Source organism: Rissa tridactyla, chromosome 3 (assembly GCF_028500815.1).
Source record: "Rissa tridactyla isolate bRisTri1 chromosome 3, bRisTri1.patW.cur.20221130, whole genome shotgun sequence".
In the NCBI taxonomy this organism is placed as follows: Eukaryota; Metazoa; Chordata; class Aves; order Charadriiformes; family Laridae; genus Rissa; species Rissa tridactyla.
The window spans coordinates 121,055,017-121,073,689 of NC_071468.1; the positions used below are offsets into that span (position 1 = coordinate 121,055,017).

At 45.7% G+C, this 18,673-nt stretch overlaps 1 protein-coding gene across 7 annotated transcripts in view; it reads right to left on the minus strand.

Annotated features, from left to right (window-relative positions):
- Positions 1-18,673, minus strand: part of RUNX2 (RUNX family transcription factor 2) — a 91,783-nt gene that overhangs the window by 16,339 nt on the left and 56,771 nt on the right. For 3 of the 7 annotated variants that reach the window (XM_054194645.1, XM_054194646.1, XM_054194644.1), the window contains one exon: positions 9,515-9,676. The exons of the other annotated variants lie outside the window; for them this stretch is intronic. In XM_054194645.1, the coding sequence (XP_054050620.1) occupies positions 9,515-9,676 (162 nt within the window). The remainder of the gene's footprint in view (positions 1-9,514; positions 9,677-18,673) is intronic. 7 annotated transcript variants of the gene reach the window in all.

Here is an 18,673-nt window from a genome sequence, read left to right on the forward strand (position 1 = left end):
TTCCAAGGGTTTAACGCAGTTTCAACTCTCGATTCGCAAATTTGCCCGCGGAATAATTATGAACGCGGAGAGCAAAGAGGCCGCTCTGGCTGGGTATCTGCTACCCAACGGGACCACAGCCTGAGCTCTGAGCTGCGGGCTTCTCTTTGCTTTTGACCGGGTAGATGCTAACTAAACCTGGAGGAAAAAGCCCCTGTGACTATCTCTGCGGTTCTTAAAAATGAAAGGTGAAACAGTGTAGGAAAACCAGGGGAGAATGCGTATCTGTTGTCTTATTCCTGTATCTCCACCTAGGCTAGTGGGTGAAGAATTAAATTCATTTTGTTAGAAAAAATGGGAGGGACTTGACAACCGAGCAAATATAAAAGCAGAAAAATTCCTAAAGGAATTGCAGAAGCCCACAGAGTCTGTGAAAAATGCTTTCTCGGTGCGTTTTTTCAGGTGGGTTGGAAAAGTAGAGTCCCACTAGTAATTCAACCAAAAATAACCCCTCCTCAGCGGATACCGTAGGAGTGTGGCTGATTAGGGAAGGGAACTTCCACTATTTGATTGATTATAGTGAACGCACGGCAAACTTCAATGACCAAAATATTTTTGCACGGTTCCCCTCCAGCCTCCTCGCAAGTCAAACCAGTTCCGCGTCCCACAACGGCCAGTTCCCGGTGGCTTCTGCCGTCTCCCTGAGACCCACCACAGCCACCTCCTTTCTTACCCACCTCCTTGGTGTATCTGCCACCGCCACAGGAACCCACTCGAACCTCAGAAATAAAACTCGGTGCTGCAATCTGGCAGACAAAGTTACAGCAAGTTCAAATGAGTGGAAACTAAAGTTAGACAAATTCAGACGAGTAATAAGACCCACATTTCCAAAGCGAGCTTAATTAGCGTCTGTGACCAAAAGTTGTGGTGGATTTTGCTTCTCTGGAAATTTTTAAATGAGGACCAACTGAGTTTTCGGGTTGGTTTTTTCGGTTTTGTTTTTTTTTTTCTTTCTCAAAGGTTATCCCCAAGTTCGAACGAGAGCTAATTTGGGGAAATCTTACAGCAGATGATCACATGGGCTTCACCGTATTAATAACCTACGAATGTATATATCTGTGGAAAGCTCCTTATATCAAATTATTCTTCCCTGAGCTTTATAGACGAAGCTCCATCATTGCTAAAAATCCTTGCCTTCCACAAAACCTCCTTGGACACCATCGAGCACCGTGGGGGTGCAGGGTCAGGTTCCCCCCAAGGGGACGTGCACCACCCGCACGTCGCTCTTGTGGACATGGGGAGCCTGTCCCAAGCGCAGGAAGGCATCTCCTGCTTTGATCCCTTCCCTCACTCTTTTTTCAAGTCAGTCTGAAAGCAAATATTAAGAGATCTCCAGATTAGCGTCCCCAAATACCCTCCCTTTATGCATATGAAATAGTTTGTTGTCTCTTAATAACATCCTTTATGAGCCACGTGAAGGTGTGCACCTTCATTTTATCTCATTCATCTTCCTCTCCTTCGCTGCCTACGTTGTTTTCTTTTGTACAACCACAGAAAGCCTGAACTGCTTGCATGGCTCTTTCCTTCTCTTTTGGTCACCAGTATCAGCCCAGTATCACCCATATCAACGGTCTTTTAAATCTGACAGCCAAGCTGGCACGACACCAGATCCTTTTCTCCTAAAACCTCCATCAAGGGGAGAGGAGATTTGGACATCGGTAAAACAGGGCCAAGAACCATTACTGAACCACTTCAAAAAGGTGTTGTGAAGCTCTGCTGGGCCCTACCACTCCCTTCCTGACCAAATTCAGCACGGTCAAATTCTGCATGGCCAGAAATGCGAGGACATTTCACTGAAAGTCAAGGCAGCTCCAGCTATTTCTACCAGCAGCAGTTTTTGCCACTTGAATTGTATTTTTTTTAGTGTAAGATTTGCAGAATTGGGCCTTTTAAACCATACAGCTCCTGGAGATCATAAGATACTTTTCCACCTACCTTGTACCAAACAAAATCACAGATTGAGACGGACCAAATTCCCCCTCTTTTTACGGAACGATTTTGTAAATTCAGCTTGTGCAATTAAGCAAACCAGATTTAGGGCAACAAAGACTCAAGGCCATAGTGACTTCAAGGCAAACCAAATGATCCTGACCACCCTTTATGGACCAGAGAGCTTCACGTACGGAGTTAGATTCCCTCTCCGTACCAGAACACATGTGGTCCTGCATCAGCTGCTGGCTCCATCCTAGGTAGAAAATCAACGGCGATTCCACCGAGGGGATGGGGAAATCATCATACGGCTTTGCACAAGGACGAAACAAAGAGCTCGGTCCCCACAGCCTTCCTGTTAGGAGCTTATTGACTTTATTGGGAGCACACATCTAGGTAATGGCTCAGGATCTGGCCCTTTGAAAGTCTGGAATCAAGCGCCCGGTTGCCCCATTAACAATTAGCATTCTGTTTACAAAACCCAGCAGAGTCAGTACAAATAATCATTACAAAACATGCTCAGACTGTGATTCCGGTTTAAGTTAATATAATTTTAATGAGTTCTTCAGAAAAGGCCTGGCACTTATGGAAAAATTTCCTTAATTAATATCAGACCCTAAATTAGTAATAAAAAAAAGCCCTGAATATCATTTGGTCTCAAGCTGGAACTAAAGTATGTTTTGGCATCATTACTAACTGTTAGCAGCAAGTTCTGGAAACAGATGCAAATCTTGATATGTGTCCTAAATATAAAACACATTGCAAAAAAAAAGCTCAGATAAAAATATATCTATACATCCACATATATTTGAGTGTGCTATTTCCTGCCTGTATCAGCAACAAATTTATTCTGTTTAAAAACATTCCACTTGTTTCTTTTTGGTATTTTTTAAATCCCTTATTTCAGGAATAAAACCCTTTCCCTCTGCCTCCATTTTTCCTGTTTATTTCCTCTCCCAACAGCCGTTTTAAGTAAATGAAGAGGGATTAAAGGCACACATTATAATATTCAAACCTCGAAAATCAGCCCGCTTGGTTTTACCACCTAAATCTGGGTATAGGCGCCTAATTTGAGGCCACCCACGCTAGAAAAATTTGGCCTTCGTCCTCGAGGTAGGGATCATGCAACGTATCTTCTGGACAATTACTCCAATGAGAGATTCTACCCAGCAGAGAGGCTGCTACTGAAACCCCACAGACGAGTGCCAAGGTGCTGAGATTCCCAGGTGGCACCAAGTGGGCAGGAGACTAAAAATGGAAAACCTGCGGTAAACAAAATAAATAGAACCACTGAAAAATAATGAAGAAAAAAAAAAAAGGGAAAAAGACAAGTTACAAGTTTAGGGAGGGTGGCAAAATGAGGGGGTTGTTTCTGAAGACCCGAGCTCCCCCAAGTTCTTTACTTTGCCTTAAGTCGGTGTCACCTTGCCGGGAAAGCATTGAAAATTAGCTGGGAGAAATGGAGACAGAGACAACCTTGAGCCTTTCAGCTTCCATTTCAAAAAAAAAAAAAAAAAAAGAAAAAAAAAAAGACAGAGTGAAAATTGTTATAGTCACCAAGAAAAACATCACAGCGTAGCGAGCGCACCAGAAACAGAGCTGGCTTCTTGGGTTTGCCAAGAGCCTGAGACAATATTGCTGAAGCGTGAACTGCTCATTCATTTCAGGAGCTGCTAACACCAAGGCCGTTGCTGGCAATAGCCACGGTATTAACCATTTCCCTGCTTCCCAGAGCACGCAAAGAGGAAAAAGAATTGTATTTTGGAGACAGCACTAATGGCTTCTCTTATTAAGGGTCCTGTCCTGAAATGAGCTTATTACCCACAACGTTTAATGAAGTTAGTAGGAATTAAGGGATGCAAGAATAGATGCTTCACATGACCACAGTTTTTCCTTATTGACTGTAAAGTTTTCTGACCTCCTTAGAAGAAGATAAACAACTTTTCTTTCTTAAAGTTAATATTTTTCAAAGACCAAATCCCCCCCCCCTCAAAAAAGGGAATATCCTTATTATAAAGATCATGCGTGTACGTGACATTAAGCAAAATCCAAGGTAATTCACATTCAGGGTTAGAAACCCAAGATGACAACCCGTGCAGGACCTCAAGAAAAACCAGCCCATCACTGTGAGCCACTTTCTCATTAACATACGAACACTAAATCCAGAGGTTCAGCTGGAGCTGCTTCCATTATATGTGGGGTTTTATTTTAAGATTTGTAGGCTCACAAGAATTAAAATTAAATTGTGTAAAGGAACAGTATTGTCATTGATTAGGGCATGGCTGGCATTCACAGGGTTGCGTTTATACTTGCCAGCCCTGAGTAAGCTGGGAGAACGGGAATGTTTCTTAAATTCAACATTCGATGAAGGCCCAGGATTGTCCAAAACGACGCGGTGATATCTACACAGCGAGATGACTTAATGGGAAAGTTTGGCTACACTCGAACTAGCAAACAGCCCGGGGTCAGGGCCCATTTTCTGGCTCGAAATCCAGCCAGGGTGGTCTAGCCACAGCTGTAATATTAAATCCTTTTGGCCTCCACAATGGGGTGGCTGCCTCCGAGCTGCCCACGGGAACAGGTTTGGGGCTCTGCTCATTTCCAAACCACAGCTGGGACCTGTTTGCGACCGTGCTGGCCAACCCCGCTCAAAACCAACCTCGATGACAATTTAACAGTACCGGTATTTAACAGCCCAGGCCCCACCACTGTGTAATTTACTGGTAAAGATACTACTTTCTGGCTGGTTTAGGTCAGAGGGATGGGTCTTCAAACTTCTTTTGTTTGGAGGCTGAGCCCAGCATCTCCCTAATCTATCTCAGCTTGTCCTTATTCAATGACACAGCAGATACAAAGACAGCCAAGTCCACTCTGCACTCCAGTGCAGGTACTCCAGTGCATGGGACAGGAGAGTCTGGGCATGGTGGCACGAGGCCAGCATCCCCAAGTGACAACTATCTGCAAAGAGCGTGAGCCCGGGGCTGGAAAGGTAGGTTTGATGATTTGTCCTGCTGTTTAGATTCAGTTTTAATTTTCTCCTTTGTCATACGGGCATTTGTCAGATGCAGATGCGTAGGGCAGGCTCTTCCACAGCCAGCACTGAACGTGTTCAGGTTACACTTGCAGGGCAGGTCCTCCAGCATCTTAAGACCTTGACCCCCCAGGTCTCTCTCAAAGGTGAAGCAAAAAGCAAGAGACTGGAGCTTGGTAAGAAGGGTGAGGAGGTCCAGGAAAAGTCTAGGGGGAGAAGAAGTGTCCCCACCTCCCTTCTCAGTATGGGGCTTTGAGCAGCCTGGTCTGGTGGGAGGTGTCCCTGCTCATGGCAGGGGGGTTGGAACTAGGTGATCTTTGAGGTCCCTTCCAACCCAAACCATTCTATGATTCTATGATTCTATGATTCTGTTCTTAACAAAAGTAAATCCAAGCTCAAACCCTGCAATCACAGAGCAGGTAGAGGTCAGGGTGAGGCAGACCACGGCAGGGTTACACCAGGACTGAAGTGTAACAAGGCTGTGATATGGATGTGTTTATGGGACAGTTAAATCATCTTTTAAATCACCTCACCAAAGGCAGACTATCAGATCAGACGTGTCTGTACCTGAACCACTCACCTAGGCTCGCTTTAGAGACCGTGGAGACAAACAGGCTCTTCCAAGGCACTGCCAGGGACCAGTACAGCTCATCTGCAGACTGGTCAAACCCTGCAAACGCCAGTTTGTCCCCACTGACCCAAAAGGGAGCCGAGGGTGACCATCTCAGATACGGATGTCTACCCTGGGGACATCTATACCCATACCTCCTTCCTCTGCTGTGGAACAGCCCTTTTGGGATTGCAGGAATAACCCGACCCGTACTCCCTGCTCTGAACCTTGCCTGTGCTGAGGACTTGCTGGATCAGTCCCAAAGCTTTATGTAAAATGGCTGTGATGTGTATTTATATGAATCATATACATTAATTACATAATAGACACTCATACTGCCCATCCCACATGCACTTTGGCTACGCGTAGGACACAAAGACTGAGTGCACTCGTTATGAATCATGCAATAAGACTAGGTCCCTCAGGCAAAACCCTCTCTGAAATGACCGTGTTCACATATTCCCATGGTTTCCACTACAGTATTATTTAATTAAGAATATTAATCTGCTAGGCCACCAACTTTCACTGTCTTCTGGGGAAGTCTGAGCAGACAGATATTTTAATAAAATATGGGGAATCCTGCTCTTTTTGTGACTGAGTTGGTGCAATAAGGTAAGTCAATTGCATGGCCTCCTGAGCTTGTTTTTTATTTACTCTTGATATGAACATGAGACTTATGGACCAGAGAGATCATTGGTTCAAAAGTTGCATGTGTGATGCCAGATAATCTTTCTTTGCTTTGCTTTTCAGCTATTGCTGTTGAACACTGCCCAAATATGGGTGACACGTCATTAATTACTTGTACGACACTGCAAATACAGCACCGGTCCGCATTTGGAGAATAAAAGATGAATACTTGAAGTTTGACAGACGCGTTTGCACGTGCCTGCAGCATGCATGCAAACATTTCAGTTGTGCAAAAGAAATCAGTCTAGACACTGACACGACCAGTTCAGCCGCGTTACACCAGCCTGCCTGAATAACTGCCCAGGGTTGCAGCCTGCTGCCCTTTTCCCCTCTCCCATGGGACGGAGAACTCCATGAGAAATCCCAGGCCAGGCTGGATGGGCCTTTGAGCAACCTGGTCTAGTGGAAGCTGACCCTGGCCATGGCAAGGAACTAGGTGATCTTTAAGGTCCCTTCCAACTCTAACCATTCCATGATTCTATGAACTCTATGGCAGTCCCGCGTCACCTCCTGTCCTACAGCGCCAAACCTCCTTTGACGTTCAGCCCCATCTGGGATTGAAACACAGGCGTCCTCATCACCAAGAGATGTACCCAGCCCAGGATGGGGAGGAACAACCACTGTTCTGTCCTTGGGATGGATGTGTTTCTGGTCACGGGAGTACCATCAAAAATAGCTCTTGAAGACTGCCACTGACAATACAACCGGGAACCATGCTTGTGAAGGACACGTTGCTTTATTAGATGGTATATTTTCAACGTCTGGGTGAGCACAACTTAAGCAGTTGTCTAGGCAGAGGCATGGAGGCCGGGTAATGTGAAATTGTGGCAGGTAGGAAGTCCTGTGCCTGTAGGTGTGACATCCAAGGCCTCAGGGGGAAGTTTTACCCATTTTTCCTCCTGCATGATGTTAAGCAACAGGCAGTAAATATGGCATTCATTAAAATTACCTTGTATACTTTTAACAGCCTTGATAATCAGATTTCTGCCACTGTATCGGGAAGGCAAAGTTTGCTTTTATTCAAGGCCTTGTAAAACTCTAATTTTTCCCTCATGCACTGGAGGTGCCTGAAGTTTTCTAACTGCTAAGTGTTTCTTAGCAGTCATTTTTTCCCCCCCATCAAAGCTCTACTCTCCTCTGAAAGATGTATCATGTAACTGAGCGGAGATTCGCTTTTCTCCGTGTGTGCGGGATAAACGGGTTGCAGTAAGGGGCAGCTTTAAACTTGCATTTCTCCCTCTACTTTATACACCAAAGGGGTCGGATCCTGCCCTCCCTCCCTGTGGCACTGCTCTGTAGAAACCCTCGCGAGGAACCGCAGGGTTTGCAGCCGGGGCTGCAACGCGCCTCTGTGCAGCCCGAGCATCAGAGCTCGTCCTCCACCCAGCACCGCCGCTCTGTATTTCTGAACGTCAGCAAACACCGCAGACAACCTCTGGCACTTGTGGGAGATCAAAGTCCCCTTTTTCAATCTCGAATCTAACTGGAAGCAAGATCCCCAGGCTGGGAAAAAGTAAGAGCATTGCGGAGGCGTCGGTCGAGCCCCCGAAAGATGAAGGGCAAGAAGCGCGGAGGCGACCGGCTGTAGACTACAGCAGAAAAGTTCAGTCCGTGGCCACATAATGTACACAGCCAGGTCTTTTAGTCATTCTGCCTGTGCCCACATGCCAGGCGCTCACGTCTGAATACACACAGACAAGCAAGGGCTGCAGGGCAAGTACGCGGTGGTACAGCTGCTGCGGTCCCAGCCGAGCCTCTCCTGGAGGTATCGCTGGGGGCACAATTGCAAAAATAACCCATTCGACAACACAGACCATCAGGAGGCTCCCACTCAAAGGGAACCTGTTTCAGGCCAAACAAAGCATTTCCTCAGCATCAAGCCCATCAAGTTTTTTGACCGAAGTCAGCGCATTGCACCGAGAGAGCCGGCGGGAACCTGCTCCACCACCCTCCAGCCCTCGGCCCACATGGAGACGTTTGGCATCTCCGAGAAGGCAGAGCGCGCTTAGGACCGCAGAGGTTTTTGCAGCTGTTTGTTTGAGAAACAAAGCTTCCCTCCTCCAAGATGAAAGAAATCAAGGAGTCTACGCTAATCAAATCCTACACGCCTGCTGGCTGCAGTTCAGCTTGTCAGCGATGCAGCTCGGTGGAGTGATCAGCTTTTCCAGCGCTCTGAGCTTGGTGGAAGGGGAAAACACGACAGCAAGAAATTCACCTGGCTGCGAGTCAAACAGGTGTAAGGCGGCAGCATCCAAGCTTATAATAATATCTTGCAAACATGCAAAAAATAGATGTAATAAGGCTGATTCTTTGGTTTTCATTAATGAATCATAAAGGCTTTCTTTACGTTACACATGCTTTTTTGGCATACGCTGCTAATATTTCCACACTTGCGAGGTTGGAGTTTTAATACTGAGCCTCCCTCCCCTAAGGTTCCTCATTTTTGGCACGATATACAAGGTGACTGTGTGCCATGACAGGCTCTATCTTACTTTGGGGCAATCAGATTACTTCACACAGATGGTTTTATCACTGAGACCATTAGAGATGAATTGCACAGTATGTAAATGTACATTTGTTTGATAAAAAAAAAAAAAAAAAAGTCTCAGTTCCTCGCTGCTGTCTTGTCTATGTTCCTAAACAGATTTCCTCTCCCCTGCATCATTCCAAAGCACAATTTGTCCAATCTTTACCCTAAAGTGACTCAGCTAGTTTCTGATAGGCATCTTAAGTACACATTAACTAAGGAAATGGGCTTTCTTGAGCTGCTGGATTGAAATGCGGGAGAATGAACCTTAGCCTTAACTATTGAAGAAATAAGGCATTTATCAGTCAGGACGCCTAACATCACACACGCCACCAAAAGTAAAGCACCAAAAAATAGAGAATATCACAATTACTTCAAAACATGCAAGCAAACATCCTCTCGTGGGGGAAAAAAACAGAGAATTTGTTCATAGAATCAGGTTCACAATTTAAAAATAGTCTGATCTGAAATGGACCTAGAGATATTCAAATGATACGTGCTCAGAGCACCGCAGCAGCTCTTCCACTTCGGAAAAAAAAGGGAGTTTGACCCCCGCCCGCCGTGCACTAACCCTGTTATCACCGACTGAGCTTTGCTCTTCTTATTAAAGGCTTGCGTGAGGCCACGGAGGCAGCCTCTGCCGGTCCTGTTCCTATCTGCATAATTGTTTTAGGCAAAACACGGTCTTTACCTGAGAGGCGTCTGGGCACATCGGTGATGGCTGGAAGTCCTGTGCCTCGAGTGGAGGACAGGGGAGTTGTGGAGTGAATGGACGGTGAAGTCATCTGGCTCAAGTAGGATGGGTAAGACTGGTCGTAGGACCACGGCGGGGATGACTGCGCCTGCCTGGGGTCTAGGACAAAAAAAACAAAAACAAAAACAAAAACAAAAGAAAATTTTTTAAAAAGGAAGAAAATTTTAGGGCAGCAGCAGCCTAATTGAAAGAGGTGGGATTACTGAACATACACACATCAGTGCTATAAGGAATGAGAAATGTAACGAAACACAACCTGCTCCTCCAGGACTCAACCCCTTAAAGTCTCGCTCTGTGCTACTCCCTCCCCAAAACAAATTTGGGGGGAAACGAATGGAGTTGAGTTTTAAAAGATGTAGCAGCCATGCTGCAAATTCCTGGTGTCTCTCGTCCGGGTCTAACAGCCAGTTATACGAAGACTCGCCAGTCCTTGAGGGCTCGGACAGAGAAGCGGATGGCAAGTGCAAGACCCAGGTCTGAGCTTAGGGAGCGGACTTCAGAGGTGGGGAAACTCTCCAGTCAGCACTTGGCACGCCTGTCAGGTTGTTATCCAGTTCAAACATTACACAGTAGTGTTTTCAGTGCTGAAAATACTACCCAAGAAGGAAAATGTCATTAATCTTATCAGCATCCGTCCAAAAATGTCACATTTGGATGCTGGCCCAATTACCTTCAGTCACCTCAAGTACACAATAAGAAACCAAATGGTTTGGGATAACTATCGGAAGCTAATGATGCCTTTTGATGTACTTGCTACAGCTCACTATGGAGGAAATGATTTTAAGAAGAAATACAGTTTATTTTTTGCCGAAGCACTGGCGGGTTGCACTGAGTGAGAGAGAGGGAGACCTAGTTTTACTCACTGGTGTTTGGGTCTATAAACCGTTTGCTCTCAGTTACTACCTGGTGACAAATACACCACTGAATGCCTCATAAATTATTATTTTTATTTCTTTATATTGGTAAAACCAAAGCACTTTTAAGCGCACGATAAACAGAAAACCGTCTCTGAACTGGCTCATAGAAACAGTAGCACACCCCTCCCAATTCTTCCCGATATTTTTGCTGAAGCACATCAGGGCCACGCAATTTGAAGAACCTGCTATATCCGAGCACTGTGCTGGGGCCCTGCTTTGTAGACAGCAATGGGACAGCCACACGGCACAAGCAAAGGCACTTCTTCAGGAAATTCAACTTTTTTTTTTTTGTTTTTACTTTTCTTTAACTCCTTTCCCTGCTCGTCCACACAGCAAAACCTTGTAGTTTCGGCTATTCCATGTTTATTTTTTCTGTTCAGACGTGATTTGTTTGAGGAGATGTCTGGAAAGCAGATACTTCCTTGAAGCAAAAAAACTATATAGATATATAAAAAAACTCCCAACTTTCCAATTTAATTTTAAGAGGATTTTCACAGAGTTTGCCACTTATATTAGAGCTGAGTAACATAAATGGTTAACATAAACTCCTCAGAAATCCGAAGGACACTTGATCATTAAATGTAATGAACTTCTTTGTTTTAACAATTTCAAGGCTAGGGTTGTATAGATTGGCGCAGGTTCAAATCTGACTGACTGCGCGTTGTTATATCTGATATCGACATATTTCTCTGCCTCATTCCACTACGATAATTCACCATTCAGTCAATGGTAAATGATCTTCAACTGGGAACGGAAAGCCTAGGCTTGCTGGGAAAACAATCTTAAAATTAATGATGTGTCAGGAGCACAATCTCAAATCCAAGCTCCTTCAAACTCCAAGAGCTTTTCAATCTCTGCTTCTGAATCCAAAACAGAGACCATTAAAGTTTTGGGTTTAGGTCAGCTCCAACGCTGGGAGGAAATTATATAGCAGGTAAAGGCTAGGAAAAAAAAATCACAGCAGAGGATGTTTTCACAGGATTTTGGTCTAAGATGGTGAAAACCTCAGGAAAGGAGCTGCCTTCTGGAGGTTCACGGCCACTTCTGGTAGCGCAATCCTCATAGCATGAGAAGATCTTGAGCACCTCTGGCACCCTCGCCACTTTTGAGCACCTGTGCGAGACTTGGTTTTACACCTAACATCCTTAATCCAACAATTGTGAATGTCTGTGTGGACACAAGAAAGATGAAAGGGAAAAAATAGTATTTCAAAGGCTCACGTGGTCTTCCAAACCAATATCTCACACTGCACTCTCAGAGGCAGAATATGGGGCTGGATGGACCATCAGTTGACCCAAAAAAGTATCCTACATTCTAACAACATCTAGCTTAAATGTATACACAGCTTCTATGGCTCATTCCAACCTCAGAGTTGCAATACCACAGTCCAATACTGTGAGATTTTAAACTGCAAAATATCTTAGAGGAAGAGAAAAAAGAGGACGGACTGCTAGTGAAGACACTGTGCTGTGACTTAACTGCTTCTGGCCCTGAAGCAGATCTCCCATTGGGCCTGGGTAACCCACCCAACCTCCATTTGACACAAATTCTACCTAAGTTTAAGGACAATAATGATATATTGAATATTTAGTTGGTCATTTTGTTAAGGTGCAGGCACTGTGTGAGTACCTCATTCACAAAATAGGGTGCTTATCTTGGCTGACCGCTTTCAACCCAGACATTCAGGTGTCAAACTTCAGCCCCTTTGAAACTAGAATGCAATCAACTTAGCTCCAGGGAAACAAGACCATGTCTTTTCGGGAATAGGAAATAATAAAGAGGAAAATCCCCAACCAAATCGAACACCAGGTGATGCATCAGACCTCAGTGACTGAGGAGAAGGTTGCAATACCCCAGGCTGGAGGGTAACTGTGATCCCTCCACACCGAGGCATGGCTGAGGTCATGGTTGAGGCAGGGTGGAGAACTTTGCCCGGGGCTGACTGGCTTCAAGAGTTATCTCTGGCCCGTTAGGAAACCAGAAAGTGAAGATACAAGTTTCACCAGATCCTAGAGTAAATGCCCTACAACCGGCATCTGCTGACTGAGCGGCCAAGGTATGCATGGACATGAGAGGAGAGAGCCGCTAAATGCCCTCACCTTGCCAAGTCAAAGGTGATCTGCTAGCCCACAAGGTAAACGTCACTGCTCAGTGGCATTGCCCAATCCCCAGAGTAAAACACCGTGAGGCAGAGTCCAAAGCTTTCCCATCTCGTCCTTGAAGGTGGACATGCAGTTGGGTCTCATGTGGCACCCTTTGCTCCCACCAGCAGGTGTTCCTTGCAATGCTGCTGGAGCAGAGACTTTGGCCACTGAGGCCCAAACAGCCCATCTCTTCAGGTCCTACATGCCACCAAACCAAGACTCCTGGGTGGAAGGAGGGTGCTGGAAGCACCGCAGAGAGGTGCCAGCTGCCAGAACAGCACTGTCAGAGCAGATCCTTCTGAAGAAAATACAACGATGTTCTTAGGAGGGTCACCTCCTCCTCACCCAGGCATGGAAGAGGTGGAGTGATTAGTACTGGTGGGCAAGAAGCTACGAGCAGATTTATGAGAAGTCTTCCTTGGCCTCCTACACCAGACACCAGCTTCCCCATTCATTCCGGCTGGCTAGCTCGTGCATGTCCTCCGGGTCCCCGCAGGCCAGGGGCTTTGTGCCGTCACCCGAAGCACCACGTGCTCTGCAGGCACAGCACATCTTCCCAATCACGAAAAGCCCAGAATAGATGAGAAACCTTAGAGCTCCGAGGCAGAGCAAACGTGGATTCCTCCCTAAAGGAATCCCTCCAAAACAAGGGAAAAATCAAATATAAAAATACAGCAAAGAGCTGGGGAAAAAGCCCCCCACCTTCCCGTATGGCAGCCACGGGGAAGGGCTAGCAGAGCATTAAACAACAGCAAAGGAGGCAGTGGGCCACTTTGAGTTGGCATTTGCATTTGAAAATTTTGGAGTGATTACTAAGAGCAGTCCTCCTTTTGTAAACATTTCTGTTATGCCTGCGTGGGTGTGAAGAATAGAGCAGCTTTCAGCATATTGCGGGCATATCATGTGTATGCTAAGAAAGCCTGGGCACAGCTCGGCTGAAACATGTCAGCGGGGTGAGGTCTAAACTAATGCACAAACAGCTCCGTCCTGTTTGCACTTCCAGGTAAACCTTGCCGAAGGAGGAAATACTGAGTATTGCAAATTATTTTGTGTCTCGGTTTTACTGCCACATTTGTAGTCAGCGGGAGATATACACGGCTCTTGACCCCTGTGGTCTGTGGTTGACTGCATCAATGGACAATGGGCATTGATGCTTAATGGACAATAAACGGTTTTGAAAATCAGTCTAAGATTGGATGCACTGTATCAAACTGAAAAAAAAAAAAAAGAAAGAATGACAAAAAACCCCAGTGATCTGTTCTCCCACTGATGACATTGGCTCTCCAGCAACGTGACTTCTCTTCCTTCAATGGCAACGTTCTGAAGTGTCAATGGAGAGAAGAAAAAACACGTAAATAGCCCTGACGAATGAGTTTTTCCACTGCTTTGGCACTGGATTATGAAGCACACAGATTTATTACAGGGAAAAAAAATCAATTTCCCATTTCCCAAGCTGAGTTACATGATCCGAGAACGATCACAGGCTGGCAGCTCCTTGGCATACCGTCTGTAACACCCCAACGTGACACACGTGCACGCACTTTGCAAAGCCACTCTCATGTAAATCCAGCCATCAGCTCTAGCGCTGGCTGCTGCAGATTGTATTAGTGCTACTGCCAATGCTAAAAATCAAGCTGTCTGGAGCTATCTTTGGTAAACACTTACAGCAAATATCCTCACTTCTGATCTTAACAAAGCCAAGATGACTTTCTGCATGAGTAACCCAACTATTGTTGTAACACACACACCCCCCAGCAAAATAACAACAACAAAAATGCAACCTCCTTCTCTTCTCAGGCTATTTCTTAGGCATCTTTAAAAGCCCAGGGCTTGATGCGAATTGCCCAGTTCAATCAATGAAGTCAAACCCAATGGAGTTACACCCCAACGTACAGAAGTGTAATTGAGACCAGATTTTGGCCTGAAGAACCTCTAAAACCATTTCTCCTCCCACTGCAAGAGTCACATTTCTAAAAGAGAAAAAAAATAAACTGAAGAGTTTAGTTGCCAGTAGGGCAACTAAACTGTAAAGGAGGGGGGAAAATAAAGTTAAAAGAATACTTTAATTGGAGGGACGCAAGCTTTACCAAATGGAGGTTCACAATGGCAACTCGCCAGTCGCCTGAAGGATGCAATCAATTTGTATAAAATCCAGCAGACTGCAGCCACCCTTGTGTTCACGGCAGCAGAAATCCCAGCTCCACCACCTCATCCACTCAGTCTTGGAGCTTTTACTCCACGTCACAGCGAGCTGAAGGCAATATCCACCCTATAAGCCTATTACTTGGGCTGTTTCTAAATTATCTGCTCCAGGCAACCACGTACTTTCATAGAATCATAGAATTGTTAGGGTTGGAAGGGACCTTAAAGATCACCTAGTTCATGATCATAAAGATCACCCCCTGCCATGGGCAGGGACATCTCCCACTAGATCAGGGTGCTCAGAGCCCCATCCAGCCTGGCCTTAAAAACTTCCAGGGATGGGGCTTCCACCACCTCTCTGGGCAACCTGTTCTAGTGTCTCACCACCCTCATGGTGAAGAACTTCTTCCTAACGTCCAGTCTGAACCGTCCCATCTCTAGTTTTAATCCATTCCCTCTAGTCCTACCATTACCCGACATCCTAGAAAGTCCCTCACCAGCTTTCTTGTAGGCCCCCTTAAGGTACTGGTAGGCCACTAGAAGGTCTCCTCAGCGCCTTCTTTTCTCCACAGTGAACAACCCCAACTCTCTCAGTCTGTCCCCATAGGAGAGGTGCTCCAGCCCTCTGATCATCCTCGTGGCCCTTCTCTGGACACGTTCCAGCACGTCCATATCTTTCTTGTAGTAGGAGCTCCAGAATTGGATGCAGTACTCCACGTGGGGTCTCAGATTGTTGTGCACCAGCTACAAACTGGGGTGTGCTTCAGAGTTCTGCTGGTCCTAGTTAAAACACAGCCAGCCCCTGGCAGGGCACTTGCACAGGTGCCGGTCTAGTAACAGCTACACCGTTTAAACCTCTCCTGAAGCTGATGGTGTTGGAGAACAGACACCAGTCTTTGAGGCCGATGCTGCACAGCTGCATCCCCAGAGCCCAGGAAAAGGCTGTGATGAGCTGGGCTTGCTGCCTTCTCCAGGACCCTGCAAAAAGGCAGCGTCCAGCCCATTGCCCGCAAGTCCTGAACAGGGGGAATTAAGGAGAGCCCAGCTGGTACCATCCTCATCCTCCACCCGAGAGCCAAAGGCGTTTTCTGCCCATGGCCTTCAGTTTACGTGGGCCCTGAAACCAGTCCCTGCCCGCCTGTGGAGATGGGTTCCCTCGTTAGATTCCAGCTAAGCCACCTCTGAAGCCTTCAAATCTGCCTCGTACTACCCTAAAAATGATGAAGAACTGAAGCATAACATCCCTGAAGTGCATGGGGAGGGGAAGAGGAAAAGGGAAAGAAAAAAAAAAAAAAAGAAAAAAAAAGGTTTCACAGGACCTGCTTTTGAGTGCTGTTATTTCAGTGATGAAAGTCACAGGTTGCCCATAGATCAGAGGGTGCCACAGCGGTGACGGAGCATGAAACCTCACTTAACTCCCACTCCGCAGCCCCCGCAGCCCAACCGTTACGCCCGTGGCTTTTCCCGGCCGATAGAAGCTAACCCTCACCGGTTGCGTTTTAGAAAAACAACAGTTTTCCTCGTTTCGTACTGAAACACTGATGCAACAGCTCTGTGTCTGAACGGGAATGTAATCGGATACGTGAGCAAGTTGAGCGAGTGCCGTTAGGGAAAGGGAAAAAAAAAAAAAAAGAAAAAAAGCAAATATACCAGTATCCAAATGTGAACAGACAGGATTCCTGATTTACGGGCAGCAAGCAGGGTTCAAATTGAATCTGCGTTGCCTCAGCAAAGGCATCTGCTTATTGGACGATTTGTTTTTTAATGGCCCTTCGATGTTGCTTTTGCAGAATCCTAGTTAAAATGCCATGTTGAATAAGGGCAACTCTGTGCCTTGCACTGCCACGGCCCGGTCCTGTGGTAGGTTTAGGACTGTGCCGTGATTTGTAAAACCTGTATTCTGATACTCTAGGAAAATAAACACAACCTCGACAGAGAAAAGAAATATAAGAGTGAACCCCAAAGTGCTGAGTTCTTTCGGGCTCAGGTGCGGGCCAGCCAGGCTTTAAATATTATTTCTGTTTAATCATGCAATAGCTATGCAAGACCTCAAGTGGAACGAAACAAAAACAGTGTATGTGCTTACCAGCAATAATACGGATTTTGTCATAGGAAACCAGTATTTACTGTTAAAGTTATTAGGAATTAATTATTTTCTCTAAATGACTAGGTAAAAAGATTAAGAAATAAAGGTATTTTTAAAGGAATGCTTGGTTAATTCCAATAAAGGTAATAAAAAAATCCTTGTTTTTCACACAAGGGTCTATTCTCCTTTTAATACATGCCCCAGCCATACCAGCCCAGTGACTCTGTTAAGAAGCCAGTGGTATTCCCACTGAATATCGCACCACAACAAGGGAACTGGTGGAGATGGAGAGCCCAAACAGCTCACTCCCTACCACACAAAACAGGCGGACGTTTAGCAATTTCCCATGGTCACCTCACACCCGATCAAAGAGCTGCCTCGTCTGCGGCATCACCTCTGTCTCTCCTGGGCAGGGTTTGTGTGGCAAGGAGCATCCATTCATCCCAGAAGAACTCGGAGGGACTGTCCACAAAAAGCATCCCAGCACTTTGGTGGAACATCAAAGCGCGTAGAGCTTTACAGATTACAATCAAAGTCCCGGAGAGCACCAAAAAGCCTTGTGGGGAAGGCAGCCCGATTCGCAGAGCTCACCCTGATGTAACGTGGTCACGCTTAATCGCCTTATTAAATGGGAGGGCTACCAGAAAGCTAACGAGTAGCCTTTGAGGGCTGGGTGCTTGACTTTTCTGAACTGAAGAAGAGAGAAGAGTGGGGAATAACATGGCAAATACCGTATCAAACCGCTTATTCACTTCAAACTTTAATAAGCAGCCGAGTCCTCGCTGTTTTGGGGGAAATTAGAGCAATTTGGGATCCTAAAGTATCCCGTGCCCGTGAGTTTATCTGGCAAGAAAAGCACATAACCCATGATAGATGGCGAAGTCAGCCTGCCTTCCTCGGTTCAGCTCACTTCCCTCTGCCCTACCAGCACCACATCTTCCCTCCCTCGACGATGTCTCGGCTGGTACTTTGAACTGCTGACTCTTAAATTTGCAGAGAAGACAGCGAATGCCACACAGCTTTGTTTCCAGTCAGGCTAATTTAAAGCCCATCTGAAGTTTTCACCTCCCGGATCTGTAAACGCTGCTGCTGATTCATAAGGAGACAGAGAAGTACTCTATTAATCAAACCCAGCAGAACATTTTCTACAGGAGGCATTTACGTGAATGAGAGCAGCATATGAGGTTACACTTAGCTAGGAAGAAAATTACAAGGGGATCTCAGTTCTCGTGCTTCAGGGCATAAGCTGATCACCAGATGGGGTCAGGAAGAATTTCACCCTCCTTCGTTCCTAGATATAGTGTTGCACAATAGGTAAACTATGGAGGCACAAGGAAGAAAGAAAAAAGCTGATTATAGCCCCCGATTTTCCCCCTGCTTTCTCGGGAACTACGTCCCCAAACATTGCCAGACAGAAGACAGTACGATAGGAAAAATATTGGGTTTTAGTTTGGCAGTTCTTACCCGAAAAATGATATGCACAAGAGCCCTGACTTCACATGTCCAACAAAAAAAACCCACTAAGCCCGGCCAAGAAACCTGCTCTGGAAAGCTGGTGGGCAGAAGGTACCTTGTAATGAGTACTATCGACATATTTAATATATTATAAACGTTTTACACTAGTTAAAGCTAGATTTCTAGATGTGGAAGAACTTTGCCACAGCTCATGTGAACAATTTTTTCGTTTCAATTCCCTGGGTGCTTTGGGTTCAAATTAACCCACTTACTTCTCTTCCTTACTGCAAATTAATAAACCAGTTGAACTTAAAAAAAGAAGAAAAAGAAAGAAGAAGAAAGCCACAACACT